At 45.6% G+C, this 20,227-nt stretch overlaps 1 protein-coding gene across 1 annotated transcript in view; it reads right to left on the bottom strand.

Annotated features, from left to right (window-relative positions):
- Window positions 1-20,227, bottom strand: part of MPZL1 (myelin protein zero like 1) — a 153,923-nt gene that overhangs the window by 70,128 nt on the left and 63,568 nt on the right. Inside the window, exon 2 of the mRNA XM_086935573.1 lies at window positions 15,803-15,966. Within this exon, the coding sequence (XP_086791699.1) occupies window positions 15,803-15,966 (164 nt within the window). The remainder of the gene's footprint in view (window positions 1-15,802; window positions 15,967-20,227) is intronic.

Below are 20,227 nucleotides of genomic sequence, written 5' to 3'. Positions count from 1 at the left end.
TGCTGTTGTGGGCGTTGTTGTCGAGTCGATCTTTAAATACTGATTTCTTGGTGGATCTGATCAGCTGATGGTGTTTGCGGGTGGCGTTCTTGAGGGCGGTCATGCTGTCAGTGGTTGTGTGTGTGTGTGTATGGTTGCTCATATGACAGCTGAGTTACGTAATATAGCCACCTATGAAAAATGTAATAAATGCGCAGGACCATTGGCCCCTGTTCAGTTCTTGCTTGGACCCTGCCCACTTAAAGCAGTAAGTAGAGTGTAATGCTAACAATTAAGCATATAGAAAGCATACGCAAATAATAGTAGCTGTTTCCACATAAATAATTAACAGCAAAATAAAGCGTTACTAAAATTAATAATATTAACGGGCTACTGATTAGGGGCACATTTCTAGCATAGGGCAAACGTTTCAGACTTTAAAGTTTACAGAAAGCTAGTTCTAGTCACAGCGCTACACGTAAGCTCGAAATCAGTCTTTAACATAGTGTACTGTTCAGAGCCACCATGATCAAAAGAAAGCAATAATTACGCAGTAAAAATTCCTCTGCGACAGTGTTGTAATCCCCCAAAAATGCCGGGGCACACATTACATTTCAGAGCCAGCGTGCTCAAAACACCAATGCCAAGATAATTTAAAAATACAGAAAGCCTTTCAGTGGCTCTGTATCGCTGCAGCTCATATGACAGCCGAGTCACGTAATATGGCCACCAATGACAAAGGTAATAAATGTGCAGGCCCATTGGCCCATGTTGCTGTACCTGCTTGGAGTTAAAGCTGTACAAAAGTGTAATGTTAATAACAATTAAGCATATAGAGAGCATAGGTACATAATAGTAGCTGTTCTCACAAATATTTCACTGCAAAATAAAGCGTTTCTGTGTTACTATTGAAAACGGTCTAGTCATTATGGGCAAATTTGTAGCATTAGACAAACGTTTCCAGATTTAACGTTTGCAGAAGCTCGTTTTAGTCCCAGCGCTACACGTAAACTCAAAATCGAACGTGGTTTTGGGTGTCCAAAGGCAGACCGAAAGTCTGCGATAGTGTGATGTTTTGGAGTGAAAATCTACACTTTAGAAAGGAAACAAGGGCAGGCTAATGAAGCGCTAACAAGCAGAGGAAGACAGATTGAAATCTATTCGTAGGCAGCATCTGTGGGATGCAAATCAAGTACAGCAAGCTGCTAAAGTTGTGTTCACACCGAGGCACGCCAACAACTATTTAAAATAAACTCATTTGATCTACAGCTCGCAAATGCTATTAAAATCACAATAACTCTTGGTCACTCGTCGATTCATGCACTGGAAGAACTATAGAGATTTATGAAATTAGAGAAAGGGTAGGTTTCTCCACTTTTTAGGTCTCGCCTAGACGAAAGCAAAAGCAAAGCTTTTGCTGTCTAGTGCAAGACAACGTATGTTGTTACTTTTGGGGGAATGTGGACAGCAGACTGTCACGAGCTTTTTCTGGCAGAGATTTGACCTCGTGGGCGCGCACGCGCACGTGCACGTCCCCTGCCACAGATTCCCTAAACACACACATGCACACGCAGGCAGGAAGGCACACACACACACACACACACACACGCACGCACCCCCCTACTTCCCCCCACTCACCGGCACCCCCCGCCGCACACACACAGGAGCACACCTACACACACACACACACACATACAGAGCCCCCCCTGCATACATAGAAGCGCCCCCGCCACCGCATACATAGAAATGCCCCCCCCAGGCCTACATAGAAGCGCCCCCCAGCCGCCGCCGCATACATAGAAGACCCCTCCCCCCCGGCCGCCGCCGCATACATACAAGGCCCCCTCCCCCCCCAACCGCCCCCACCCCCCCCCCTACTGTCATTCTAAAGTCTTGCAGCCTCCGCGGGGCTCTCCCTCGGGCATGGGAGCCCCGCGTCACCAGCACCACTTCTCTCCGTGCCGTGGGCGCGTGCGCAGGCTTCCAAAGACGGAAGTCCCGCCCCATGGAAGGTTTCGGTTTCGCTGTCGGAGCTGGTTTTGTTGGGACGAGGGGGAAGGAGCCAGGTGCTGGTCCCGCGTTGGCACACTTGTTTATTTAGTTGTACCAGTTCCCGGACAGAGAAAATGTTGTTCTTGTAAAGAAGCAAAAAGAATCTTAACACATCTGCGTCACATTTCCACGCATGGGGGAGGTAGAGAGCAGTAGCCAAGATCTTGCCGAGACAATCGCAGGAACTGCAGCAGCAGCGTGGGCGACCATGCAGTCAGATCTAAAAGGTATGTGGGTGTTCTATCCAAATACACCCCTCGAGGGATTCCACGATTTGTAGTGAGTCCGTCTAGCGCTGGCTTTTGTGTGAGGTTGGGTTTTTCTGTTTGAAAATGTATGTTTATTTCTGTGTGCTTTTCTGACAACCCAGTATGAACGGTAGGCATTCGCTTGTGATGTAATTTCTGGCGATCTGGGAACAAGTTGCTCTCTTGAGGTGTTAACGCTAGGCTCGGTGTGCTGAGGATTACCCTTGGACTGTGCACATCTGCATGTGAGCATGCGCCATTCATCTAGGTCTTCTCTGGTATACTGCGACAAAGCTGACCCAGTGAGGTGGTTGGTGATGTGCCACGCCAGTCCAGAGCGGAAATTGAATTAAGGTCTTCCGAAGAGGGGGGGCGGGCCGGATGGCTGTACACTGGCCCTGATGAACGCTAAAAGCACTTCAGCATCGCGCAGCCGGGCCCCAACACGCCCGGGCTGCTAGGAGTCGATACCCTCTCGGCCTTTTGCTTCCTCTTGCAGGAAGTTATTAAGACAGAGTGGCTTTGCATGTGGAGCAACTGCAAGGGCTCGGTGTGTCCAGAAGTTTCCAGGCAGCCGCTGTGGTGCTTCATTTTGTCTGTCCGTCACAGCTGGCGCCAGGGGGCCTACGGTTCGGAGCCCTCAGTGGGTGCGGATCTCAGGCATGTAGCAATAAAGAGAATAATAGCACCAAACGTTTGTATTGTCCGCAGATAAACATAGCTGACTATGCTTAACTATACACACGTATCTACTTCGGCACTATGACAGTCCGATACAGTCCTGCAGAGAATCAAACTTATGGTACCCACTCCACAGTCGCACACCATCGCTGCTGATCGAATTTGTTTTCTTTTTCACTGTGGAAGTGCCACCCAATAATAAAGCATATTGCATTGAAAGACTCAAAAACTCAGTCTACACTTGGATGCGTTGAAAACATTGATATTATTACCTCAATTGAATATATGTAGTACGTTCTCACAAAAAGACCATTCGTTCAAAAGCAAGTATATGGCATTGCATTGAAACATACCTTATTTTTATTTTTATATAACGCAAACTTGACCGAAAGGTATCTAGTATCAAGAGTGCTTTGCAGAGCCCCAATTGCGTTACATGAGGACACATTCTTTTTTTTGTTCAGCATGGGGAGATTAAGTGATTTGCCCAGAATCATCATTAATGAGTTTTGTCCTACTGCAGACACGACATGCTGTCCTGCAACATTCAGTGCACAATGCGCTTTTTCACTTTCCAAGCAGCCCGGGACAATGGCGGTTGCTTGTTTGCAATGCAATCAGTCTCGCATGAACGAGAGTTTGAGTTATTGGTATTTAAAATGACAATGGCTTTTATTTATGTGTTCATTTTCAAAACACATAAAAGGCATTGCCATTTACAATGCCAATAGCTTAAACTCTCAGAAATGCGAGACCTATTGCATTGCAAATGCTTGTTCCTCTTTTGTCTTTACTTTCTGCTCTACTGCTGTCCACACATTTAAGACACCAACATTACTGTGAGATTCTTCTTTGAGTAGCCAGGTAGTTCCCCTATCTGTAAGAAGTTGTATATATGTATGTATCAGTATATATGTTTATATGTAAATAAGAGGAATCATATTTACTTTTGTTTCAGGTTTCCTTAAGTCCGTAAGTAGAGATATATTTGTACCCTAGCGAGTGTTGTTGAGAGGGCTATCTTTATAATTAGGCTACGATTCACAGTTGTTTGTGAAATAACTGATCATTCGCAGCCACACAAATATTAGGGCAGTAAGGACTCATATTTTATGAGACAGAAATGTATCTATTTATTTATTTCATTATTTAGGTTTGTATTTATGTATTTGATATAAATGTTTGCAAGCGATATATTTCTAAAGACATGTGTATGTAAAAAACGGATGTAAAACGATATGCATCTGTTCTAAAAAAAAAAAAAAGTGTGAGTGCCATTACAAATAAAATAATTGGCTTCTATAAAAAGTTATTGTTTCCGAGGGAATAATTTAGGTTTCCATCAGGTTGAGAATTTAGTTGCTGGATCTATTCCGCCGCATCACACTTTTGTGCCTTAGTAGTTATCAATAGTGCAGCAGGAGCAGTTTGACCGGGCCCATAAGCATATGGAACTTACTAAATATACCTTTAGTGGACAATGAAAGGAGAGGGTAGGGTAACAGCATTTCCTTGCCTCGTCAAGGAACATTGTCACTCTTGGAACAGCTATAATTTGGGGGGTAATTAAAGAATGGAAACAAACAGAGTGTTGAGGGGGGGGATCACAGTTTATAAGGTGGTCAGATGCAGAAATGAAGAAAATTTATGGAGGACAGTGTGTGACTGGCTAGCCGCGGCAGGTAAGAGCGGTGGGAGTTGACAGACTACTATGAACTAAAATGTTTTTTTTTTTTAAAGCACACTTACCTTACGCTAGCAGCCTCGCAGGGTCTGTGATGCAGCGAGCGCAAGGTATGTGGTTTCCTTTTTTTTTACCGCTTGTCTTTCAACCCACCCCACCTCCCCAAACGCTCTTACCAGCACCGGCCGCAGCTGCCACTGGGTGATGTAGGCAAGTCATGTTGAAAAATTATTATATATGGAGAGGAGACAACTGTGCAGAAGAATGGGAGGGAAGAGGATGCAGTAATGCTCTTTAATAAATCAGCAGAGAGCATACAAAGTTACAAAGAGAATGCGAGCAAAAGGAGTGCGAAAATGCGAAGTGGTACCAATTCTTGTGTGACGTCATGCATTTCAGGCAGGCTTCACTGTAGATGCTACAATTCGCACCCTCATACATTCAATGTTAAATGCTACACCACAAGTACTAGAAGGCGAAGTGCTATTGGCTAAAATGCAGGACTGTTTGAAGGGGTCACATGACAGGTCTCTTGGCAGCAATAGATGTGGGTGAGAAAAGTGAAAGTAGAGGGCCAGGCATGGAGAAGAGGAGAAGAAAAGGTGGAGGAATCAGGAGGTTGAGAAGAGGACGCAGTGGCCACGCTAGCAGCGTTGGAGCGAGTGGTGGCAGAGGGGAAGTGGAGAAGGGGGAAGAGAAAATAAGGCCAGCTAAGTGAGGAGGATATGATAAATAGGGTGAGCGGGGATAAGTTGGAATCAGAAAAGAAGGCAGCAGAAAATAATCACTTGTTTTATGTAAACTTCAAACTGCGCTATTCACGTTTTAAGGTTAAAGAATAACAAATATTCCCAATGCAATGTTACACATTCTAATGACCTTGTAAAGCTGGGAATCGGAGTCTGCTTTGCTGGGTTTCAAACGTCTGATCCGCAAGTCACTGCACATGTCAATAGATAGAGTTAACTTGCTGAGATCTCACCAGTACAGGAGATAGAGGGATAGGGGAAGAGAAGATGGTGAAATGAAGAGGTGGCGATTATAAAGATGGCGGTGAAAGGGGAGGAGTGAGTTAATGCAAGTGATGATGGGCGACAGGTGACGGGAGAGATGTGACAGCAACAGTAAGAGGAGAGATGCAATACAGCAGAGATGGGAAAAATAAGAGGCGTGATATAGCAGGGACATGAAGCGAACTGTATGACAGAGATGAACGCCATAAAAGTTAGACAGGATGGAGGGAAAGATGTGAGAAAAGGGAAAGTGAGCTACAAATTTGCTAGTGGTAGAGAGAGGAGATAAAAAGACATAGTGAAAGTTAAGGGTGGTGGAGTGAGCAGGGTGACGGATGAAGAAGGGTAATGCCACAGACGGTGACAGAAAGGCCTGTTTTCGCCGAGATGGCAGGAGAGGATGATAGCAGAGACGGTGGATAGGGAATATTAGAGGAATTCTTCCATGATTGTTGAGTGCACCACAGTGCTGCAGGAACCGTATGGGTCAGACTTGAATGTACACAAGTTCACTTGTAAATTGGGAGGGATACTAGCCATGCTAGGACGTCGGGAATGCTTTTGAAATAAATGAAGAGTAACCTTAAGTGCCCAAAGCCATTGTTTGATTATTGCAAGACAACTCTGGTTGGAGAAAAAGCGCCGGCAACTCACCAAGACCGCCTTAACTTTATGAGGGGAAGACAAGTTTTTCGTGCTGAGGCGCCCATGGTTTTGTTGAACAGTAAAAAATGTATTCTGTTAAGTTATCCTCTACTCCTCTTCCATTTTGTCTACCAGCCCCCATTTTTGTGTTTCTGCTGGAACTTTCATAAGGTCAGAAGTTACTTGTTCACTGAAAGCTGGTTGTACTGATAATGTTCATGTGTCAAAGTAAGCAGCCCTGCCCTGCCGAAGGGCCTACGTGCACAGATGTCTAATCTGTTTGCCCACCAACCCTTGTAACCTCCATTGCGCCCATCTACAAAGTTGACAAGGGTAGGGGTTTATCAGGATTCAACAGTTCAGCATGTAAGCATTATACAAAGGGGTTGTGTTAGCATTATGTAACAATGACAAAGTGGTTTCAATGTGTTTCACGAGGCACCGAAAAGTATAAATGCCATGTTTGAACTTGTACTTGTTAGCCCCCTCCCTCCGGCACTGGCAATGTTTAAGTGATGAGACTCATCTCATGAGATGTAATCAACCTGTGTTTTGTTCCACTCCAGTGTCGATTCTCATTTGTAAACCCCTAGACTGGTGGTGTCCCTGCACCAGTGAGAGATATCTCACTTCTACAGTTTGGGCTTTGCAGAAGATACCTCCAGCAGCCATAGACCACAGTTCCAAAAGAGAAGGCGGGCCACGTTGAGGTAGGGGGCACATAGTGGGGGGAAGTCAGTGTTGTACCTCCGGCAGTGACCCAGTTGTGTCTGCAGAAAGGGGGGGGGGGGAGGCAGGACGCACTGAGGGAGGCTTCTGCAGTGCAACAGCTTGATACAGTAAAGCACCTCCGGATCAGTACTCGTGCAGGAAGGGGGAACTAATGTCTACAGGACAGTCACCAAGCCTTGCATGAGTGAGTCTGCACAGCTTGCTGCACAGATATGCAGTTTCTTTGGAGTTCAGAAAATGTGGGCAACTTGAGGGTGCACACACATCTAAGAGACCTCTAGGGAGGGAGTAGCTTTATTGCCAGCTCTCGGCTACGTGTGGAAATATTTCCTGAAAGGTTTTTAAAGAAAGGACTGGCTTTATGATCTGAAAGCATCCTTCTGTGCAGGGATTCTTGGGGTTAGAAGTCAAGCGCTGTGCAGGCAAATCATTAAAAAAAGGTTCCAAAAAATGGATGGAAACAGTACTTTGACCTTGGGACACTGTTTAGAGCAACCACACAAGAAACAGGAAATAGTATACTACAGCCAATAGAAATGTAGGAAAAGTAAGAGGCAAGCACAGTAACAATGAAAAGCAAGGGACAGGATGTAAACCCCTTTATTTATTTAAACTTATAAGGCGCACAGCTACCCGCAGTGGGTTTCCCGGCGCCAAGGGATAGACTGGAGAAGAAAGAACTACAAGGCTTCAAAGAGTGGGACAACTAGAAAAAGACTTCTGAAAAATTATTGCTGGACAAGCCAAGTTTTTAAACCCTTGCGAAACCTGACAAGATCAGTTTCCAACTTCAGCCCAACAGGCAGAGCATTCCAAGATTTGGTGCCCAGGTGAGAGAATGAGCGGCCACCCATCTTCACCAGCCTAAATCTAGGAACAACAAAATCTCCTTTGCCTGCAGATCTGAGAGTACGGCTAGGTATGTAGGCATGAATGAGACTGTGAAGGTACCTAGGGGCAGCGCCCTGTTTTATCTTGAAGATATAACAGAGCCTTAAATTTAATTCTGTTCTTAATTTCTAGCCAATGCAAGTCGCGAAGGGCTAAGGATGCGGATGTTTTCCGAGGAACATTGCGTAACAACCGTGCGGCCGCATTTTGGACAACCTGAAGTTTTTTCACAGTTGTCAAATCGGCACCAAGATACAGTACATTCCCGTAGTCCAGGCGAGATGTTATTAAAGCCTGGACTAGGAAAAAATAGGAGAGGTACCCCTTAACTGAAGTCAAGGGAAATGGGGTTCACCAACCAATATAAAAGAGAAATTCCCTTGAACAAGGTCATTTACATAAACACCATGAATAAGAAAAAAGCAATAACTATAACAACTAAATTAGGAGTAAACAACTGGCAAAATTTATTGTATACAGACCCAATTTAAGAGCCGAAATATTGTTGCCTTCCCTTTTAGATAGAGAGAAAATAATTTGTGTGTCATCGGCGTACGAAAATAAAGTTAAGCCAGCTTCTTCCACAATGGTGGCCAGGGGTCTAATATAGATGTTAAAAAGTAATGGGCTAAGAATAGACCCCTGGGGAACGCCGTACGCCGATGCACAGATTTCAGAAGATGCTTTGGCCGAAAAAACCTGGAAGGTACGCCCACTCAGAAAAGAAGCTATCCAAGTTAGGGCAGAACCCCCAACGATTGGAGGGATGTGAGAAGAATGGAGTGAGACACAGTATCGAATGCAGCACTTAAATCCAACAGGATAAGACTTTAAAGATTTGAACTGAATAAAATAGATTTCCCAAGCACAGGGCAAGCTCTGTGCAGGCAAAACCTAACAAGCATTTACAATGCAATGGTCTCGGCATTATTAAAGGTAGAGCTATTGGCATTGCTCATGACTTTTTTTTTAAATCATAAACAAATGGCATTGTCATTTACAATGCCAATAGCTTAATCGCTCGCAAATGCATGACCTATTGCCTTTACACCCACACAGAGCCACACATATACAGAGCCACCCACACAGAGCCACCCACACAGAGCCACCCAGAGTCATTATCACAGAGCCACCCACACACAAACAGAGCCACCCACATATAGAGCCACCTACAAAAAAAGCTATCCACACATAGAGCCACCTACAAAAAATAAATGGCATTGTCATTTACATTGCCAATAGCTTAATCGTTAAATAAATGGCATTGTCATTTACAATGCCAATAGCGTAATCGCTCGCAAATGCAGGACCTATTGCATTTACACCCACACAGAGCCACACACACAAAGCCACCCACACACACATACAGAGCCGCACACACAGAGCCTCCACACACACCCAACGCCCCCCCACACACACCCAACGCCCCACACACACACCCAACGCCCCACACACACAACCAACGCCCCACACACACACCCAGAGACCACCACACACACACCCAGAGACCACCACACACACACCCAGAGCCCCACACACACACCCAGAGCCCCACACACACACCCAGAGCCCCACACACACACCCACACACCAAGAGCCACACACACACCCACACACCAAGAGCCACACACACACCCACACACCCAGAGACACACACACCCACACACCCAGAGACACACACCCACACCCAGAGACACACACCCAGAGCCACACACACCCACCCAGAGACCACCACACACACCCAGAGACCCCCCACACACACACCCAGAGCCCCACACACACACACCCAGAGCCCCACACACACACACCCAGAGCCCCACACACACACACCCAGAGCCCCACACACACACACCCAGAGCCCCACACACACACACCCAGAGCCCCACACACACACACCCAGAGCCCCACACACACACACCCAGAGCCCCACACACACACACCCAGAGCCCCACACACACACACCCAGAGCCCCCCGCACACACCCAGAGCCCCCCGCACACACCCAGAGCCCACACACACACACCCAGAGCCCACACACACACACCCAGAGCCCACACACACACACCCAGAGCCCACACACACACACCCAGAGCCCACACACACACCCAGAGCCCACACACACACCCAGAGCCCACACACACACCCAGAGCCCACACACACACCCAGAGCCCACACAAACACCCAGAGCCACACACACAGGAGAGCAAGCAGAGCGAGGGGGCAGGGGAGCAAGCACAGCCAGTGTGCAGGGGAGCAAGCTCAGCCAGGGGGCAGGGGAGCAAGCACAGCCAGGGGGCAGGAGAGCCAGCACAGCGAACTTAAAGGAAGGCACGGATACACACACTTGATTACAGGTATTATCATTCTTTTAGCACAAAAAAGGTGGAGGTAAAGGGATCAGAAGGAAAAAGCGAAGGAAGAAGAGAAAAAATGGAGAGAGAGGAGGAGAGCGACAATGGGAGCAGGGAGAGTGGAGGAGGTAGACAAAAGGAGGTGAGAGGGAAAGAGATAATAAAAAGAATGGGTATGGTTGAGATTGGAGGAGAGAGATGGCCAAAAGCAGAAATGGAAGGGAAAATGCTACGTTCTAATCGAAAGAGGCCCACTTCACCTTTCACCCCAATTAGGCAGACAAGAACAGTTTCAAACATGGTAAATAATAAATTAGCAATAGAGCAACATGCAGGCATGCCAGGACACTACAAAACTTCTGTGAATTACAGTGATTTTTGTACCCGACCGGCACCCACTGTGACATCTGCCGATAGTGCGCTCTCTTTTGGAATTACATAATCACACACGCACAGGCTTCATTGCAGCACCCCACGACTCCCACTTACTTCTCAAAGCTGCAGGAGCTCGAGCCACCGCAGCATCACACAGCCTCCTCAGAGAGTCTTCTGGGCCAGGCCTAGACTCGGGTCACATGACTATAGTCATAGTGTCAAGAAGGGCGGTATTTCAGCGCTGGTTTTTAATTTTTAACAGGTCTGCGAATGGCGAGCCCCGCACCTCTTGAAGCCCTGTATAAACTACTACTGCAGCAGCCGTGCTTAGAAGCTTGTTTACACAGTCCCATTAGAAGACTAGCAGCCCTGCTTATGAGCTTGTTTACACAGTCCCGATAGAAGAGTAGCAGCCCTGCTTAGAATTATGTTTACACTGTCCCATTAGAAGAGAAGCAACCCTGCTTAGAATGTACTTTACATCGTCCATTAGAAGAGCAGCAGCCCTGTTTTGAGAAGTGCTTACGTGCGAAAGAGGGAAAGCAAATGCAATGAGAAGTGCGGCTGCTAGTATGCGAGGTCTGCTGAGAAGTGCTCGTGACAGTACACAGATCTGCTGAGAAATGCAGGAGCTAGCATACCAATGAAGCTGAGAAGTGCAGGTACTAGTATGCAAGACCTGCTGAGAAGTGATGGGTCTAGTGCAGCAGATCTGCTTAGAAGTGCAGGTGCGAAGCCTTTGACCGGAAGTGCCGGGCACTGAAAGCTTGGCAGTATCGGCCCTGCCACTCCCCCTCGATGGAATGAAGGGAACTGCGGGGGGTGAGCTGTAAAAGCTTCGCAACAAAAATTGTTTTTGTTCTTTTTTTCAAGACACAAGTTTGAGCGCAGAGATGGCCAGCAAGGCAACATCTAAAGTTGGAATGGAGAGCAGCTCTCCTTGCAGTTTGCCTTCCTTTGTGGGCTCAGCACAGCTTGCTTTCTGCTGTTCAGCCTGCATCAGGTTGCCCACATCTAGGGGTAAGTTTGGCACTGAGTGATGTCTTCTCCAGAGATGTCTGCGGGTGTAGCTGGGCATCAGTGTTTTAGGTGTGGGCAAGAAAACAGGGAAGACAACAAAGGTCATGTGCATTATTACTAACTGTAAAACAGCCATGGCCCGCTACCACAGAAAAGAGGTTCTAGGTGCACCCTACTAGAGCCACTGGGCACATGGAGTGGCAGCTGGATATTCTGGTTGGCACAACGACTGATGGGCACTGGGTGGGTCATTTATCACCTCTAGCACCACTTTCCGTGAATTCTTCATTGATAAACGATGCAATTTCTGCCCAGTCATGCTTCATATGGGTAGACATCAAACAGGTTGGGCAGAGGGAGATCAGTGCCAAATGCCAGGGCAGAGGAACAGGGAACCAGCATGCCCACATAACCAGGGGTCTATGAGGGGCAACCTCTCACCAGTGACTTCATGGGGCACATACGCCATTACACACACTCACTCTTCATGTTATCTATCCCCAACACGCCTATCCTATCTCACAACACTTTGTTTTTGGTTTTTGCAGTTTTATATAACGCGAACTCGACACGAAATTATTGGAGCGCTTTACACGAGCACCAGTTAAATTACAGAAGGACACATTCAGCTTTTTGGTAGGCACGAGGAGATTAAGTGATTTGCTCAGAATCACAGAATGTTGAGCCGACGCCAAGACCTGAACCTGATTCCCCTGTCACAAAGTACTACAAACACCGAGTACAGGTTCAACAAATACAAATTCAAACTGAAAGTCAGCAAACTAATGACAATGTATTCTGAAGAGACATTGTCTTATTGGTTGTTGGGGCGGGGGGAGGGGGCGGGAAAAGCTGTGCAGCAGAAAATATACAAACAGGGATAGAATCACGCCTGCTTGTGTATGCGATTCCTTATATCGGGGGCTTCAAACAAACGGGCAGAATAGGGGCGCGAGGAGTCTGCTGAGGAGTCGTCGACGCTGTACATGGTGAAAGGAAATGCATACACGTATGTCGGTGTGTGCATAGTTCAGCCCTCCAGGGGCTGGAAATGGGACCCCGGCCTGTCACTCAACATCAATCATTCACCGAGCACTGCACAGGTGTGATGGGACCGCGGCCTCTTTCATACAACATCCGTTAATTCACTGAACACGGTACACGTCTGACGGAGTACAGCCTTTTACCTCCACGCCATCCATGTAGTCACTTAACACCGCAATCCACTCAGACATATACATGTGAGCATGTTCCACCTTTGCAGCGTACTTGAAGTAAACGTTGTGTCAGTGAATACGAATATCTACACTTCCATTAGCCCACACTGCACCATATGCATAAAAACATCTACAGATTACACGCCCTGTGCTGTTTCACACACTACACCTTTATACATTTACACCTAGAATGCTGATACGCACTGCAGCACTTGCACACATAGTACACGCTTAAACACAATGCACCCCCTCTTAGAAGCGCACATACCTCTGTTACTCAACCTGCACCCCTCGCATGTGCAGACCTACAGTGCCCGTGCACACAATATACCCCAGGACAGCTCGATCCCCATTACATAATCGTACCTGCACACTCCTTCACACCTGCACAATCCCTTACACAGTCACACCTATTCCATGCCCACACACCTTCGGACACATAGCAACCCCTTCACAATCACACACACAACTCCCTTAGACCAGGCACACAAATATGACACTTTTGCACACATGCGCTTCTTAAACGTGCATAGCAGCGCCCCACACACACTGGCCTCTCATGGCGCATAGCACGACACAATACACAACACAACCCTCTTACACATTAACATAGTAAACAGTCTACACACATATTTATAAATAACTATACAATACAGTAGAGTACAGTACAACAGGACACAGCGGGAGGACAACGGTGCTGTGTATACAATAAACTGCAAATCAGCCACGACCAGAGATGATGGACATGTTTGGGTACTCTCCACACCACCCGTGCATCACGCCACATAACATGCCGTATAATCGAGACTATAAACGTGTAATGTTACTGGCCGCAAACCCCCGCTCCCCACCACTGTAATGTCCACCGTACCTGGATGTGTGAGGGGACCTGCACACCTCCAGTCCTCTCTGACATGTCTACCATTTTGTCTCAAATACCCCGACCGAGGGGTTCCTAGCTTAACTAGGTGTAGCTGATGTGTCCATAGGAATAAATGTCCCACCGGCCTCAGGTTCCCTCCAAAGCAACCTTTCCCGAGCGGCCGCGCTTCCGAGGCACTGAACTAGCTGCCGCCTGTGTGCACGGGCACTAACGTGGCACGGGGGTGTCTATGAAGGCGGGGGGATTCAGGGGAAGAGCGGGACCAGGGCTCGGGACTCTTAGGATATTAGGTGGGTAGGTGGGTAGCTGGACAAGACGGAAAAGCAGGGTTTGAGAGTGAGTTACAGAGGCAGGGCACGGCAGGTGGGGACGGTGACAGGGGGGCACCGAGGGTCACACCGTGCTTGTGCGCAGAGGAATCCCTCCCGGTGCCTGCCAGTCCCCGCGCTCTTCCTGGTTGCACCGCCAGTGCCACAGCCGCCCCAGAGACTCGTACCTGCTTACCTGGAGGTCACCGCGCAGAGCAGGGGCAGAGCCCGGGGTGGGCGGCAGGGGCGCGGGCTGTCAGCACACACTCGATGCCGTGCGAGGGGAGCTTGCACCTCGGCCTTGAGCTCCTCTGGTCCTCCTCTTTCTCCTCAGCCGTGTGCGGTGCCGGAGCTCCGGGTGCACTCGCCAGGCTGTGGGCAGAGCTCCTCGGGCCCAGCGCAGGCTCTCGGCCGCCACCCAGCAGAGCGAGGGGTGACTGCAAGCCCTCAACCCAAATGCCTCCCACAGCAACAGCGCTAGATATGGAGCGTGTAACAAACAAGGAGAAGGAGGCAACAAAGAGAAAAACCGCACGCAGCAACAAAAAAAAAAAAAAGGGCCGGGAACAGCTACCGAATCCCACAGCGGCCGACCTAATCAGCGGGAGGAGGGTGGGAACAAACACGGACAGTGGGAGGGGGGCGGGAAAAAGACCACGGCAGGGAAAGAATACAACGGCCGACCGATTCAGCGGGAGGAGGGCGGAAACAGAGACGGACAGCGGGAGGGGGGGCGGGAAAAAGACAGCGGGAAACGAGGACAGCAGCCTACCTCATCACAAGAAGACTTAAAATGGCGACCACAAGCTTTTGAAATTTTTTCGGAATTGGGGGCGTATTTTGCTGTTCTGAGTGACGGACGACGTCACTGTCTAAAGAACAGCAAAAATGACGCCCCCAAATCCGAAAAGGACGGAGCTTGTTTGGAGTGACGCATCTCTCCTCCAATGGCTGGCCTCCGTTTAGGAAGCCAGCCAATGAAGGAGAGAGGGGGCACGGAGGCGGGACATTCACCGCTACTCAGACTCATTAAATCTCCGGCCTAAGACTGCGCAAGCGCAGCCTTTTAGGCCTTCGACCTAAAAAGGGCACAAGCAGGGTTCATTGAGAAAGTACGCTGCATTCCTCTTTCCTATAAACACTCTCAAGTCAGCCAAAAGCAAAATAACCAGGCTCCCACGAAAACACAGCTTGACGTTTGACCTCTGTCTCTGAATGCCCAACAAATGTGTAGAGATGAGATCATGGTTTAAAAGCCTATTGACAAAAAATAAGTTTGTGGAAGTATACAGTGGACACTGCGTTCTCATCGGGTGGGGTAAACTGAACTAGACAGCCTAAAGCAAATAAAGCTAGCAAATAGGAAGCAAGAAAACAAGAGTTACAAACTACAAAGCCGATGGCATGCGATGGGCACAATGCATTCCCAGGTAAACTTTCTGAAACTCCAAGATGTCTTTGCATGCCACACAGCTGTATGGGAGGCTGCGACCTAAATATACATTTCTCATTCACTAGGCATCCCTGTTCCTCCCCCAGCTTTCTCAATCACAAATATGCCATACAGGTTTGTCTCGCTTGCAATTTAAGACACCGTAGAAAGTATGCGTGCTGAAAAATAAAACAGGGTGGGTTAAAATTCCCTTCTACATTACTTCAACCTGCTCATTTGATAAAACTCCAGGTGTGTTGCAAAGTTGCATGCAATTTTAAAGCTACTTACTGTAAACGCCTCCCCACCGCTGTCTGGTAGAAAATCCCAGGTGACAAAGGCCCGGCTACTGACCACTTCGGATGACTTGAACGTGCAAGGAAGCCTCGCTCGTGTACCATTCTCAACAAAAAGTTCTGATGTCGTGTATACCTCCACCGCATCAACTCGAAGAGCTGCACAAGGAAGAGACTTCATGAGTTCCAAAAACAGCATGGCGAGAGCCTTCACTTAAAGTGGATCGTGCAGAAATATAGTGTTCATCTTAACAAAAATATAAAACTAGTTTTGCTACTTGCTATTCTTCTCCATTTAAAAGCTTTACTCTTGTACTATTTTGTACACATGCTGTAGCAGGTACTCTTATTACCGACTCAGACTGTGTGTAGAACACCCTGTAATCCTTTGCAACTGCGTACAAACTAGCAAAACTATATTTCAGCCAGTACCAATTTGAGATATGCTCAACATACTGGAAGGTACACACAGTGCTTTAGAACAATTATCTTTTTTCATTATAATGCGATTTGCAGTTTACCACTTTTCGCAAGAGCTATACCAAGGCTCAATTATTTTGTGGTCTTATTTATTTTTATCTATCAAAAAGTGGAACTTAAGTGCAAATATTAAAAATTACAGAGGAGAAACTTTTCATGCCATACTGCTTAATCAGTTTAGAAACAGGATTCATACTAGGATGGAGGAACACATGTTGAAAACACGAAACTTTAGACGAATTAAGTATTTATATCTAGACAGGCAATAGATAGATAGATAGATAGATAGATAGATAGATAGATAGAGGATTTCTGTTTGTCAGATGGTTACACTATCAGCGATTACTTTACGCTGCATGTTGGTATGTACGTTACGTTCAAGCCAGGTTATTTGCGATTGTACAGCACATCATTACAAAAGTATCACGTATGGGTTTAGTACCTTTTAAAACACGTATTAGTCGAGGACATAACTGCGCATTCATATACTTTTTGAGCATAGTTGCATCACAGTGAAAAACGGGCTATGTATTATTAATGGTTTGTCAATGGGTATAGTACCCCACTCAGTGATACAATGTCCAACTTTTCAAGAGATATGGTAGTGAATAACCTGCTGGTTTCATTTATTCAAGATGTACGTAAAGTTCTTCATCGTTGTTCTTTGTTCGGAGTCTTATAATCAGGCGATATTCCATTTGACATAGCAGTTTCACACGGTCTGCACCCCCCCCCCCCCCCCCGACATTCTCCTTTGGGTATAATTTTTATTCCATAGAAACATGTCGATCTCCAATCATCTTTCTGGCATTTACTCATGTGTTTCGCTGTGGCGTTTGTCATGTCAACATTCTTTACTGCACGGATATGCTCCAAGATACGTTTTTTGAGCATACGTGTGGTACTACCTATGTATTTCATATCACATTTACATTCTATGGCATAAATCTCAAATTCTGAGGTGCAGGTGATGTTCTGATCAATTGAAGTGGATTTCCCATTGGATTCCAGAATGCTTGACATGTTATGTCCTATTTTACAGGCTTTGCGTGAGTTGCATTTTCTAAAGCCTTTCAGGTGATCTGTTAGCCAATAAATCAGGTGTGTTAAATCAAGCCTCGTCTTCTGTCCTACGTTGTGCAGCCAGTGATCAAGGGCGGGATGACGCCCGAAACGCGTTTGGCAAGATTGAGGAAAGGTGTATGACAGGCTGCGAATGACCACCGGCAGTACGTGTGTGATACCCCCTTGTGTGTGGCTTTCCGTTTTGGGCAACCTTTTTTGAATATATATATATATATATATATATATATATATATATATATATATATATATATATATATATATATATATATATATATATATATATATATATATATATATATATATCACCTAAAACCAAGGATTCCCGGCGTGTAGAAACTATTCTCGGCGGCCGAGTCGGAAGGCACGGCTGAAGCGTTCTGTGACTACAACACGGGGAACACTGCCACACGGTGAAAAGCGGCAAAAGCAGAGGTGAGGAGGTTACGTCCCCGGCTGGGGAAAGGGAACACACAGCACGCGGAACCAAGCAAATAGAACGAAGGTGTGCGTTATACAAGCAATTGTTGGGTTAAAAGAGAGGTTGCCCTTGCTGTTTTCAACCCTTGAATAAAATCATCTGTGTATCCAGTTCGTGGTCCGTCTCCTATTTGCCTGGAGGGTTCTGATTTTCACAAGAACCAGTAGTGGCTGTTGTTGGAGTTTGCGCAGATAGATATATATATATATATATATATATATATATATATACACACATATATATATATATGTGTGTATGTGTGTATATGTAAATATATACATATATATATGTGTGTGTATGTGTGTATATGTATATCTATACATATATACATATACATATATATATATATATATATTCACTGAAAAAACCATAGGTTTCACACCAGTTATAGTTAGCTGGAAATTTTACAGACATAAAACCATTGAAATTCCCACGTTATAGTTAGTTGGACTCACTATAACTTGCGCGCCTGCAATGCACTGCTGAGGACGTCACATATTACATCACTCATGACATGGTCAGTGACATCACTCATGACATCACTGATGACACCATCCAGTGAATGTCTGTCTTTCTGAAAAACATATGTTTTATATATGTATTTGTAAAGGACGATGGAAGAATAAATGGTTAAATAAGTGTGTAAATGGATGTTTGTTTTTATAAGAATTGATTGGTTAACTGCCTTATTAAGTGTATCTTAGTGAATACATATATTAGCAAGTAAATTTTAAATATTGAAATGCATGTATCAGTGTTTCACTTTGTGTATAAGTGGCTGCATGGGTTGGTGACTGGCTCACTGTTTGTATGTGTTTTGAAGACAGCATATGTACAAAACTGTATGGATGGATGAGTGTGTATATGTGTATGTTAGTGAGTAAACGACTGTCTCACTATTGTCTTTTTCAGTAACGACATATGTTTTAATCTAGTATATGTGAGTATTGATTTATATAAGTGAGTATATGTGAGAGAGATTGTAAGAGTTCCTGTTTAAATAAGTATGTGTTTCTATAAGTGATTGTTTAAGAGAGTAAGTATGTGTACGTTTCCTTAGAAGTAAAGTGGTAGGGTGTGTATTGCTGTATATGCAAATACATGGATGTTCAATAGTCTTTTTGCATGTGTGAATAAGTGTGTGAGTAACTTTTGGATGACTGTCGGTGTGTAACAGGATGTATAGGTGTATCACTACATATGAGTGAGTATATGTATGAGTGACTATATAGAACTGTTGGTGAATGAGTGGATGTGTATATAGATGGTGGAATTACTGAATTGTTTGTTGTAACTGGTATGGGTATCTCCATCTTTTTGAAAATGTTAAATACTATTTTTGAATATGTGTTTCAAGGCTTACATTACACTGAAAGGAGGTCTGTCACTCTGTCACAAGGATGGTGTCATCAGTGGTGTCATGAGTGATGTCACTGAGCATGTCATGAGTGATGTAATATGTGACGTCATCAGCAGTGCATTGCAGGCGCGCAAGTTATAGTGAGTCCAACTAACTTTAACATGGGAATTTCAATGGTTTTATGTCAGTAAAATTTCCAGCTAACTATAACTGGTGTGAAACGTATGGTTTTTTCAGTAAATTTAATAGGTTTTTTTAAATGCTAATTCCTAACTATAACTGGTGTGAAACCTATGGTTTTTTCAGTGAATTTCATAGATTTTTTAAATGCTAATTCCCTTCTATATCGAGTTTCTAACTTATGTTTTTTTTTTTAATTTGCTGTTTTGTGCAAGTATTAATTTTTACGTTTTTTTTTTAATCATTTTTTCCTGGGGCGCTCTGGGTGCGCGCTCCGGTAAGCTCTCCAGAAAGCGCACGCAGAGCGCTACTTTCGTTCGTGAAAAAAATATGAATGAAAAGTTAATAATAACGCAAAACATTTCGGACCATACAAATAAAAGCAGTTTTTTTTTTATAAGGAAATGAAAATGATTTTGCATTTCCGTGAAACTATCAAGACGTCACTTCGGCGCGCCGCGGAAGCGCCTACGTTCGCGCCACGTATGCGCCCCAGAAGCCCCTACGTTCGAGCCGCGTATGCGCCCCAGAAGCGCCTACGTTCGCGCCGCATGTGCGCACCCGGAAGCGCTCCGGTGCGCGCAGCGTCAGCGCGTCAAGTCATGTGACCTTAAAATAACACTTTTCATTGGTTGCTAACAGTTTTTTTTTTACAAAGAATGAAATCCCCACCCATTTCCTTCACTTCTTCTTTCACTTTTGTGACTGAAAGACCTGTTGTTTGCTCCTGGATCTTTCTTGGTTTACCATGGCTGTCAGAGAATCCAGCAGTGATGAAGAGCCTGAATTCATCATTCATTCAATAAAGAGCCTCCTCAGCCAAAGGTGAAGGAGCA

Source organism: Lissotriton vulgaris, chromosome 8 (genome assembly GCF_964263255.1).
Source record: "Lissotriton vulgaris chromosome 8, aLisVul1.2, whole genome shotgun sequence".
NCBI classification, from domain to species: Eukaryota; Metazoa; Chordata; class Amphibia; order Caudata; family Salamandridae; genus Lissotriton; species Lissotriton vulgaris.
This window is presented reverse-complemented; position numbering and strand designations above follow the sequence as displayed.